At 33.3% G+C, this 13382-nt stretch overlaps 1 protein-coding gene across 13 annotated transcripts in view; it reads right to left on the bottom strand.

The window, feature by feature from the left end:
* Window positions 1–13382, bottom strand: part of LOC106873450 (dystrophin) — a 712951-nt gene that overhangs the window by 82822 nt on the left and 616747 nt on the right. For all 13 annotated transcript variants that reach the window (XM_089343243.1, XM_089343268.1, XM_089343278.1 and 10 more), the window contains 3 exons: window positions 11780–11936; window positions 11541–11670; window positions 2990–3147 (listed from right to left, as the gene is read on the bottom strand). In XM_089343243.1, coding sequence (XP_089199369.1) covers window positions 2990–3147; window positions 11541–11670; window positions 11780–11936 — 445 coding nt within the window. The remainder of the gene's footprint in view (window positions 1–2989; window positions 3148–11540; window positions 11671–11779; window positions 11937–13382) is intronic.

Raw genomic sequence — 13382 nt, 5'->3', positions numbered from 1 at the left:
TCTCTCTGAAAGTGTTGTACATTTATGCAGAAGAAATTCAATGTCAGATTTTGTTTCCTCCACCTAGCCAATGCATTAATGAAGTGCAGCTATCAAAATATATTTGGTTAACATTACAAATCTTCACTCTGCCCACACAATTTGGCATTCATTTTCATGCTTCCACAACTTATATATCATTTAGTTGTATATCTTAAAAATATAAATTTATGATAGTGGTGAATCATATAAATTATGTGGCACAGATATTTACAAATGACTTGTAACATAAACCTTTCATTTTTCCCATACAATCCTATAGAATGCTTTTAAGAGATGGTTGTATAAGAGAACTTCTATTTGAAGCTGACCTGATTTTTATTATCAATTCAGCATTGACAATAGTTTGAAACCTGTTAAAAGAAATATTGAAGTAAAGTGTTTAGCAGACTGAATTCTGTTTCCTACTATCAGGAAGGCAGCTATCGTAAGGTAGGAAGTGGCAACATACAAATTATGTTCTATATGGTCAATACAAGCGGTGAACTAAAAACCATATCAAATGTAAGAAGCAGTTACAAACAGCATCATTTGTTACTTTATACACTGTAGATTGGCATTAAGTTTTTATTGTTTAGCCCTTGTTTAGTTCTGATCAAGCAGACTATCATTAAAAATGTAATATCCAGCCAGGTCTATCACATCTTTTGATATGTTAGGGGCAACAATAATGTATCTTTTCATTTTCAAGATGGTAGGGTGAAATGCTAGATAGAGGTGGTGAGGCAAGACCTTCGTACATTGGGCCTCACCGAGGCGATGACTACGGACCGAGACCTTTGGAAATGGGCTGTGCGTGAGAAGACCCGGCAAGCCAAGTAAGATCGTTGCCAGTGCCCCTGGACTGGTTCTTGTGCGGGTGGCACATGAGATGCACCATTTTGAGCGTGGCCGTTGCCAGTACCGCCTGACTGGCTCCTGTAGGATTTTCGAGCGAGATCGTTGCCAGTGCCCCTGGACTGGCTTGTGCGGGTGGCACATAAAAGACACCATTTCGAGCGTGGCCGTTTTCGTGCGGGTGACACGTAAAAGCACCCACTACACTCTCTGAGTGGTTGGCGTTAGGAAGGGCATCCAGCTGTAGAAACTCTGCCAAATCAGACTGGAGCCTGGTGTTGCCATCCGGTTTCACCAGTCCTCAGTCAAATCGTCCAACCCATGCTAGCATGGAAAGCGGACGTTAAACGATGATGATGATGATGATGAAGTTCCGTCATTGACTAAAGGTTAGTATTTTTCCTTGTTATTTAGGCACTAAAGGTGATAGATAGAAAAGTGACAAAAGTTTGGAGCAGTTGGATCATATTTTAAGAGGGCCTCTTGTTTTTACTGATAAATGGACTGTTAATTCATTTGAGAGACTAACATAGTAACACATATGATAGAAGTGCAATTTATGCATGACTGAAATTATGAAAAGTCAAAGAGAAATTTTCAAGACAAAAGAATTACCTTTCATGATCCTCTGTATTATAAATCTATTATTTGATTGATTAAGAGAAAGGGGTGGAATGGGGATGGATAGACAAATAGATTAACTGATTTAGAGCAGAAAGGAGAAAGGTGAAAGACAAAGAACACAAAAAAAAAAAGATTTAAGTTTAGTAAAGAAATGACAAAAAGTTGTTGCCAGAAAAGAAATAGGCTGATAAATACACGGATAATAATACTGGGTATAACTAGAGAGAATACTCACAGAAAAACATAGAGAAGATGATATTGCATGATTTGTCTGATCTAAGTTACCATAAAAAGATTAAAAAAAGAAACCATCAAAAGATGTAACTAATGATGATGATATAAAGTACTTGCAATGGAAGCAAAGTAATATGAGTATTTTTAATTAAATTCCTGAAATAGTAAATGTAGCAGCCAAGTGATTAGATAGCCATGGCTCAGAATTGCTGTGGTTTTATTAGCATTACAAATCAAAATTTAATATCCTGTTATTGTTAGTGACCTTGTTCTAGGCTAATGCAATTGATTTAATCCTTAAATTTCAATAATTACATATTGTTGGTCTTGAATATGAATGTGTGTGTGCATGTGTGTGTACTAATGTTAACACTCAAATTGAAAGGTAATACTTATGCTCTAGCAGGCTGAGCAACCATGTAGAGGTTACTGTGTTAGCTCATATGTATATATCATTATTGTTATCAACAGTTATTGTCCACATTCCATACTGGCATGGGTTGGACAGTTTGAGAAGATCTGATAAGTCATAAGACTTCATTGAGTATCAATGCCTGTTTTGGCATGGTTTCTACAGATGGAAACCTTTCCTAATGCCAACAACTTTACAGAGTGCACTGGGTGCTTTTCCATGTCACCAGCTCTAGTGAGGTCACTTCTTCAATGTCCAGCTTTCCATGGAACTGTAGGTTGAGCAGAGATGTATTTGAAGCAGGATTTTACAGCTGGGTACTCTTTCTGATACCAACCCTTACATGTTTTAGAAGTAAGGTATTTTTTATTCAACAAGTCTTCATTATCCAGCAAACTCACACACAAGGCATTAATCAGCCTGGGTTACAGCAGAAGACACCTGCCCAATGCATATACACACATATTAAGAAACACACACACACACACACACACACACACAAAGCATAGTAAAAACAAAGAGAGTTAGGGTTGCTCGCTGTATGCTATACTGTATGCATAAACTGAAAGTGAAGCCATTGGAAATATGTACAGACAACATAGATTTCTTTGGGATGGATAGATAGACAGACAGATAGATAGAGACAAATAGGCAAACAGATGTGTGTGTGCGCGTATGTATATATATATATATATATATATATATATATATGTAACACATAGGTACAATCTCAGAGTTCCCTAGATGCATATAGAACAATCTTTATATTCACTTATTCTGCTCAAAGTGGCTTAACTGTTAGTAGAAGTAGAAAAGAACAGAAAAAAATGTTGTTTATCTTACCTCAAGGACTTCATCAATTTGTGATTGCCATTCATTGCAACTTTGATTAATTTCTGCCCATTTGCGATTGACTAATCTCACTTGTCTTCGAATCTTCCGGATTAGGTAATGTGCCTCTCTTTCAGGGGACATATCTAAAGCAGTTAACCCTTCGACATCTGTAAAATAAAAAGTATTAATTTAATGACATTTACATGCAACAGCATTTATTTTTCTTTTCATTAAAAGTCACTATCAATAAGATAGCAAGCAAGCAACAATAAAGTGGACCTTATGTAACCATTTATTTGCTGGGTGTTACAAAGGTAAAGGAAAGAAGAAAAAAAAGAGTTTCCATTTGAAGAACTGCTATGATGAGTTACAGTCATGTAGACGTAAAAGGGAGATGCGGAAATTGAAAATCCTTTCACTATATATTTCTTTGTTTGAGGGCTTCAAAAAGATGAATGGACAATTGCTGGTAACAAATAGTGGGTTATATGCAAGTTTTAGCACAAGGCCAGCAAATTTGGTGGGGGTAGGGTCTAGTTGATCACATTGACTTCAGTGCTCAACTGGTACTTATTTTATCAACTCCGAAAGGATGAAAGGCAAAGTTGGCCCTGGTGGCATTTGAACTCAGAATGTAAAGACAGACAAAAAAATGTCATTAAGCATTTTGCCCAGCATGGTAATGATTCTTATGCAAGTGAAATATTAATATAGATAATTAAGTGTTAAGCAGAGTACTAATCTTAATAACTTGAATAACCTAATAACTATAGTAACTAGAATAGTAGTAACAGTTTAAACTGCCACAAAATTACAGGAGATGCATTACAGATGGGAATTACAGAGGCTTCAGGTTGAGAGACAAGGTTAAAAAAAGTAGAAGAGTCACAATAAAGGGGTAGGTTTAGTATAAGCCAAGTTGGATAACATGCAGTTTAGTTTTATATCAATATGTGGATTTACATACATCAAACAAGTGTTTTTAGTTAAAGAAATAACTGTTTTGAATTTGTTAATCAAGAAAAGTATTTGAGAGAGTTCCCTGCTCTGTAGAGAGGTGAGTACTGAGAAAATTAGATGTGGATGACTGGGTCATGAAAACAGTTCAAACTATGTATAAGGTTATTGTGCGCAATATTTGCATACAGTTTATGTATACAACCTATTTAAACACACAACAGTGTTTCCCTTCAGGTAGATAATCTCCGGCCTTCAGTTACTTTCAACATCTCAAATGTACTGGAAACAATCTCAAGTAATAATCTCATTTATCAAATCAAGCTACTTTTCCTTCTCAATAATCCCCAGTATGATTTTGGGAGTGCCAGAGCTACTAGATACTCAATATTCTGCACCACATACCAGTAGTTTCTTGCTTTTGAGAACTTTTTCAAAAGCAATGTTGCAAGCCTTCAACTGAGTCTAGCAAAGAACTTAGAACGGCTGTCTGTCTATGGTATTACCCTTGTCTCACTATATGAAATGAAAGTTCTCTGTCAGCTCACTCCATTGCAGTTTTTGATGATGAACTCCATTCAAGTCCCAATTTATCAACTCTAGTATGTCTCAGGGTTCCCTTATTTCTGCAATACTCTTCTTTTTCTACCTTGATAGTGGTTGTGAGTTCACTGTGCTCCTAAATACACACACACACACACACACAGAAACTTATGAAGATGGTATCAAACCTTTCATAAACTGGTGTAATTCACATGCAACTTAGACAAGCTCAGTGATGTACAAATTCTTTTAAAGTATCTTTCATGAAGGACAAGACAACTTGAATCTTTATGATCTCTATGAATGATAAATTCATGCAAACTACATATTAGTAAAATAGTAAAACTGCTCTCTGAAAGCAAAAGTTTCTCTACAAGTACCAAAACTACTTTAGTCCTGAATAGATGGTGGCCCTTTCTAAGGCACAAAATATATCCTGCAGAATACTGCTTTGCTCACAAATATGGAACAGTACCATTTTTGTAAAATCACATAAAATAAAAATGTGCTGGGGGTAATCAAGAAGTCTTTATCTATCTATATGCTACAAGTTTTACACATCTACAGCTATTCCTGCTCCTCAGATCTTACAAATTATGCAGTTGTATTATAAAAGTGTTGAATTTAATCTTTGCCAAAGCTCATGTATGTATGGTGCTGACACTAAAGTAGTCATTTTATCAGTTGATTCCCAATAAGATAACAGTATTAATTGATTTTTTAAAAATGCTACTACATTCTAGCTAATTTAGACGATATATGCTTTGTAATATTTATGCATATTTTCCTCATAATACAACTATAAAATTTTATTTGGCCCTGGCTGCTGCATATACACATTTTACGAATGTCTTTCACTCCAGAATGTACAGGTGGATATGAATGTTTGGATATTTATGTGTTTTTTCATTATGCCTGTCATATTTTTTAATTAGTATTTTAAACATTTTCAAAATGAATTAATACTTCTATTATTGTCTAATAGCTAAATAATAATAAAAAAAAAATCCAGACGAATATGGTTACTTGTATAATTATATAGTACAGTATGGTTAAGTCTAAATAAAAATGTGACTAGAATTTTTATTTCTAAATTATCAGAAGCTTAGAAATTATAAAATAATACATTTTTGAATATAAAATATTTAATATTCATAACAGATTTTACATATTAGTTTAAGCAAGCAAACAAGAATAGATACATGCACAAATTGATTATTTCATGTATAAATAGTTCTATTAGATGCAAGTTCTTTTATATTAATAGATATAATTATAATTTTAGTGAATAAAGGGACAGCAAATTGGATTATTACAAAATTATCACTGTAGAAAAGATTAGAGAAATGAGCACATTTAGAATAAGCTTTAAGGTATCAGAAAACCAGAAGAGTTCCTCATAGATTCACTAAAACAAAATAGCTTAAGAATATGACAAATCTCTGTAACAGAATAGGGATAGTAATAGCTGCAGGAGAAACAGGAGAAAAAAAAAAGAAAGAAAAGAAGTTATAAACAGGGTAGATGAATGCAATGCTAATATTGTAGAAAGAGGAGGAAATAAAAAAGAAAAAAGAGCACGTTGCATGAGTCATCAAAGTCAGGTTCAAAACAATTTAACTATTTATTTTTTACTTTGAATTTTTCTGTTTTTCAATCAATCTCTCATGGTTTACCTAATTCCTTTTTGATCAATACTTTTGACTGTCTTATTGCATTTTCTCTAACCCACTTTCTATCTCTTCCTCTCTTCATCCTTCTATCTCATTTAGTGCCTATTAATTTTATTCTTCCTTCCTCTATATTTATCAACTTACTCCTCACTTGACTTTTATTGCTCTCTCCCCTTCTCTTTGTTGTTTCTTATCTTTACTCTAACCCCTTCGGTAAATATGTGTTCATCTTTGTGATATTCCACTGTTAAGATAGCCACCTGATGATCATAGTTATTGATTTACCATTAAATAAAAATGGCACCAACAGACAGTATTGAATAATTTCAGGCTTCAAACAATGTTACATTAATTACTGTCCAGAGAACTATCAGGCTAACAGATAAAAAATAGCAAAAATACAATATAGTCATCAACATTTTGATGCTTTTTTTCATGCTAGCAGACAGTATGCTACAAACTGTCTCAGTCTTTTGTAACCTCTTCTTCAAGGACCATTTTCTTGAGATCTGACATCACCAATACTGATAACATACTCCTATTTCATAAGCATTTTTTAACCCAATAATAGTTGTCCATTTTTTCACTCAATAATAGTTGTCCATTTGAATCACATATTCATACTAGCATAACAGTCTTCTTTGTACATTTGGGCTGAAGCTATTAATACTGAGCCATTCTGTCATTTCACTTGTTTTTTGTCTACCTTTCATGTACATTGGCAATAAACATCAATTTTTCTCTAGACACTACATATCTTCTGTATTCAATGTCATATCTCACAGCCATGCTGCAATACATTTCTTAAACATGCTTTAGAGTCTGCCTTTAGCATGAAGAGAAATATTTTGATACTATCAGTCAATAGTTTGCTGAATTAGTTCACTTCTTATCCTAACTACAATGCATTCACTACAACCATTCCAATACCAATAATTAGATCAACTAAACAACAGAAATTAGCAACTACATCTTACAAGTCTAAATAATTAAAGATTTCATTTTATTCTAACTGCTAACTTCTGTGCATCTATTATGCCAGAAACCTTAATTCTTAATCAATCTGAAAAAGATTCTACTGAACATTTTTTTTTCAGATGCATTGCTGGTATTGAGTATACATATATATAAAATTTTGAATTCCTATATATGTCTTGTTATTGAACAAGGACAACTCCCAAGTGCAATGGAATTCCCTACATGCCATTTGGTGCTTATTAATTTCATATCTTTTAGCAAACACACAAATGTACACACATATACCTTTACTTATTTTTCAAGTAAGCTTTTTTGTTTTCCTCCCATTCCACCAATTTTCATACATCTGCTGAACTATAGGAAAGTATGCTGTCACCATTTTTTACTAATGGTGCTAATGAAGACATGCTGTGCACACATGCCTCTCTTTCTCTTTTGCAAACACATACATATAGTGAGGCAGCCCCAGGCTATTCAGCACATGTCAACCCTACAATGTGTACCACACTTTCCCAGTTCCGACCATTTCATGAATACAGCCTGGACACAGCAATAGCTTTTAATACTTAATCTTTTTGTTTTTTTTGTACAATAGTTCAGCTGGAGATGGCTCAATTTTCTGTTACTTTAAAAATATTGTTCTAGAAGTGATCTAACCTACACTTTATGTTACCAAGTTTGTATATTTTTATTAGGATTAAGAAATTTTCTCTAAGTTTTCTCCAGATTCTCAAATTTATGTGGCATCTCCAAATTTTAGCACTCAAATAAATCCCTTTGTTTGCCAAGTGCATAGCACCAGCCTTGTATAAATGTGTGTACATGTTTGTATGAATTTTTTCCTTTTACAAACTTTGAGAAATATGAACAAAATTGCTTTAATGGTGGAACTTGAAATAGATAAAATCATACATGATAGCATGTATAATATTCTACTCTAGGCACAAGGCCCAAAATTTTTGGGGAAGGGGCCAGTCAATTACATTGACCCCAGTATGCAGCTGGTACTTAATTTATTGACCCCGAAAGATGAAAGGCAAAGTCGACCTCAACAAAATATGAACTCAGAACATAATGATAGATGAAATATCACTAAGCATTTTGCCCAGTGTGTGGATGTTTCTGCCAGCTCACTGCCAATAGCATGTATAATATTGGGTTAAAAAAATCACTTGGATGGTAGCACATCTGTCATAACCACAGAAAATGTGGGTTTATGTCCCACAGACAGCCTTCAACTTTTTCCTATCCAAGGGTTTTCAAACTCAATATTCCATATGACATAATAATGGTTTTATGGACTTCTACCATTAAAATGATTTTATACACACACACATTGAATCTCTTCATAGATTCTGTCTACCAATTTTCTTCTTAAGGTATTAGTTGGTCTAGAGCTAAAGCAGGAGACATTGCACTGTGAGAGTGAACCCACATCTGTGTGGTTGCAAAGCAAACATCTTAATCACAGAGTCATGCATGTATTCATTAACCATTTGATAACAGTTATGTAATTATGGTATTATTGTTGCCATTCAACCTGTGTTCAGTCATACATTTGTTCTGACTGAACAAATCTATGATAGCATTCTTGTCCTAACCATTCAGTCTTTCTTTTCTTTTTTTTTTCTTTTTGCAAGTCTAATGTACCTAGTTATGTTATCTTTTCTCCTTTTTGTTTTCTATTTTTAAAGACAATTTGATGGAAGTTAGACTGCTCTCTCTTGTAAGTTGAGTGACCATTTAGAGGTTTCATTGTTAGCTCATAGTAGTTTTTACCGATGTTAATTAAAACTGAATGAAGAAAAATCTCATCTTAATGCATCTGCTAATGCCCAAGAGAAAAGCATGAGCTTTATACAATTCCATCCTCCACTTCCTTTTAGTAAAACATTTTTTTCTTTTCATATTACTTCTATAACTAGCTACTTAAATAAACTCACAGGTTGCCAGCAGATAATGAAATATTGTCATTATATTTATACTGATACACACATATCTCTTCTAGATCCATTGTTAGTTGTGGGGTAGAACAGGTGAAAAAGAGAAGCATATTTATTCTCAGCAGCCATTTGCAATTATTATCACCGGAAGTCATAAGAAGTAATTCTGATCAATCCAATAGGTGGATGGGGAGAAATTTTTAAACAGGAAATGAAATGGACTGATTAGAAAGAAACAATGATATAATTATGTAGTCTCAAAGTGGTCATTATATGCAGGAACAACATACCCCTGAAACTTGGAGGAGCAGGAATGCTTCATCATTGCCATAACAACTGTAGCAGTCATTAATAACAATAGCATGATGACCATTATAGTAATCATCTTGTCTTTAATATTACTTATTCCACTGAAAGTATTTATAAATAAATCCAAATAAATACCTGACCTAGTAATGTTTCTTTGAAGTAATTCATGAAATATTAAATTCTCTGAGAAGCATGCCTAACAATAGATGCTCTATTCACAACTGGGAGTTTAAAGGTGTAGTAATAACTTAGTGGTCAAGTATAAATTTGGATTATAAAAAACAGTTTCACAGAATGAAACAGTGGATTTGATGTTACCAAAAAGAATTCACACATCTTTTAAGCCTTCTGGTGTCTATATGATAATTACAAGTCATATACTGGGTTTTTGTCAGTCACAGAGTAGATATTTTATTAAATTCATTAAATACAAGGGTGCCAAGGGTCAAATTAATTGTTCTTATACTAGGAACATAGTTAATCAGAATGAATTACAAGGACAACTCTGACAGTCTCACACATTTTGTATCAATGGTTAATCTTCCTTCTTAGAAAAAAAAACAAAAAAAACCCCTTCAACCCTGATTAGTTTCTGGCTCCCTACAAAGATCAAGTATTGCTCACATATCTGAGACAGTGCTGCTGTAACACACAGATATTTAGACTACATACCAAAGAAGTCCACCTGGTTGTTTGACAAAGACTCATATACCAGCACGCAACAGCTTCACACTTTTATTGCTGTTTCAGATATGTGAGCAATACTCTCATGTGGATCATACTTGAACTTTGTAGGGAGCCAGCAACTAATCAGGGTTGAAGATTAAAAAAAATTTTTTTTTACATAATGCATCGTTTCTTCTTTCTACTTTTACTTCTATTACTACAATGATTTTAACTTCTCTGAACAAGTATGCTACTTATCACCTCCATTTAAACTCATCTAATGAGTCCAGTTTGTTTTTCTTTTTGGAACTTCTATCATGTTTTACACACCAAAATAAACACATTTCTCAATTATGCCTTTCTATAGCTGCTACCCCTTGGAATTTGCTCATGCTCATGGTTTTCCCACATAAGTTCAAACTGAACATCAGTTGCACTGGTCATAACAGTTTGCAAGGCAGAGAGCTTTGAAAAGTTTATGGGTGCTTTCTCTTCTCATTTGACTAATTAAGAATATGAAACAAAAAAACATCAATAATAATCACATCAACACAACTATTGTTATTAATGCCAGCTTCAACTGTATCAGCATTACCACTACTACATTTGGCTACTGATACTATCATTAGCATAGCTAGCTGCTACACTCAAAACATATATATCAACCAAGTAATGTTTTTTTTATTCATTCCATAAATGAAAATTAGAGAATAACTAACTCTTCTGGCACTTTCATTTAAAAGACCCCCCCCCCCATCCTACCAGCATTTTTGCTTTCAGAAATTGTTAGACACACAGAGCACCATAATGAAGGTACAGTAGTTACATCTAACATGAACAAAGCTTTCTATAAATTACCTTATAAACACTTTTCCCTATAGCATAATGAAGAGAGGATCAAAGTAAAATCTCAGCATAAAGAATTTATTTTTCCCAGGAAAGTTAAATATCTAAAAACGCATGGACATCAAAAAAAAAACAAACAAAAAAACAAAACAAAAAAAAAACTTCTGAAAGTCATATTAAAATATCATAAAGGCTATCATCACACATATGCAAAGAAAGTGCTTAAATTCAATTTGATGACTTTATCAATGGGTACAGAAACAAACTGCTAAAACAAATGATCAAAAGGAATACTTAAACAAACATAATATACTGAAACGTTCTAATTAGTTTTAATATATTTTTGAGATAACTATCTTATTCTGAATATAATATAGAAAATATCTTTTAATCATATAAATTCTATCAAAAATTTGCTTTATAGAAAAGACAAAACAAAATACATCAGACCATTATCTGTATACCTCTGCTGTAAAATAGGAACAAGAAACTATATTTTGGTTTTTGTTTAATATATTTGGAAAATGTAATTTTACTGTTGATAGCTGAAGAATGGCAGCATGCATATTTTTTTAAGGGTGTAAGTGAAACCAAGTATTTTAAAATTGAAAAAAAAAAAAAAAAAAAAAAAAAAATTATATTTACCTAGCTCCACACTTTCTGAACTATCTGTACTGAGTCGTCTTTCTTCACCCTCTTCACGTAGGTAATACCTTCCTGCTTCAAGATTCTGTTCAACTACAGGACGCTTTAAATCTAGCTGATCTCTCAATCTCTGGGGAAATTAATGAAATGTGAAGTAGGTAAGAAATGATGTTGAAAATAATATATGAACAAAAAATGTTTGCTGTAGTCAGAAGTTATGAATGACTATAAATATTTACCTGATTTTCTTCATTTTGTTGTTGAACCAATTGCAAATCTCCTCCAACAGGTTGTTGGGAGATGAGCATTCTTTGCTGTTGAGTGATCCAACTAGTAAGGTCTTGTAGTTGAAGTAACAAGTGTGTCCATTGTTCTGCATTACTCTCCAAACGCCCTCTAAAACAGAAAATAATTGGAATCAGACAGATAAGATAATAGTATTGTTTTAGCTAATACTAAAATCAGAATGAATTTAAGAAAACCTCAAGAGCCAGAAAAACAAAGAAGATAAATCATAAATATTTAAAAAATGATAAATGTAACATTTGTCAAATTTTTAAATGATAAAACCTTGATGACTAAATGAAACTTTAAATTTACTTTCTACTCTGTTTTCTGACAGAACACTTAAATGCAATCAGTTTCTTTCTTTGGCATATCTTTCTCTTTCTCTTTTCTCTTTACTTGTTTCAGTCATTTGACTGCGGCCATGCTGGAGCACCACCTTTAGTTGAGCAAATCGACCCTGGGACTTATTCTTTTTAAGCCTAGTACTTATTTTATCGGTCTCTTTTGCCGAACCACTAAGTGATGGGGACATAAACACACCAGCATCGGTTGTCAAGCAATGCTAGGGGGACAAACACAGACACACACACACATATATATACGATGGGCTTCTTTCAGTTTCCGTCTACCAAATCCACTCACAAGGCTTTGGTCGGCCTGAGACTATAGTAGAAGTCACTTGCCCAAGATGCCACACAGTGGGACTGAACCCGGAACCATGTGGTTGGTAAGCAAGCTACTTATCACACAGCCACTCCTGCGCTTATGATAATTTTGACAATGTATATCTTAGTAAATACTCTTTAAGTTATTCATCTCAAGCACTAATTTGACCCCCCCCCCCCCCAGAAAAAAAAAACTGTGTCCATTTCATGATATTGCTTTCACTTGGTTGTCATTTAATTTCTATTTTTAAAAAAATTCTATAAATTTAGCTAAATATTTTCTATCTATTCTATTAGTAGTTTAACTCGTTTCTTACCATATTCCGTTAAAATACACTATTATTGTTTCAATTAATTTTGAAAGTAATAAAGAATTTAGTAAAATAAATCATTATTAATTTAGTGTTTGGATCATAAATTAATATGAAATTTCGATGGAAGATCTTAAGGTTACTATAAAACAAGTACAGTTTCAGGCAGGCTGATATCAAAAAGGGTAAAGAGGAGTATTAGCAGTAAATTCATCTTGTAAATAATTAATGTTAAACAACCTAAAAGCTGGTGTTTAAAAGTGTATTAGGTATGTTTAACTTATAAAAGTAATTAAAAACTTCTGTGCCTATTCTTTAGACTTATCAGAGAACTTTTCACTAAATCCTTCAACTGATTTTCAATTTACAAGATTCATGCGCATATTATTGTTGCTGTCCTTGTTGTTGTTTTAATGCCTAATTTTCTATGCTTGCATGGCTCAAACAAGATTTTTTATGGGTGAATGATGTTCTTGGTGCCATCTTGTACCTGTTTCCAAGCAAAGTAATATTTTCCCAAGACATATTTTCATGAAAGATTGCAAACAAACAACACTGTTTGTATGACAGTGACACTT

This window comes from Octopus bimaculoides, chromosome 2 (genome assembly GCF_046866305.1).
Source record: "Octopus bimaculoides isolate indiv1 chromosome 2, ASM4686630v1, whole genome shotgun sequence".
Classification (NCBI taxonomy): domain Eukaryota; kingdom Metazoa; phylum Mollusca; class Cephalopoda; order Octopoda; family Octopodidae; genus Octopus; species Octopus bimaculoides.
Note: the sequence above shows the minus strand (reverse complement) of the source record. Positions and strands in the feature narration are given on the sequence as shown.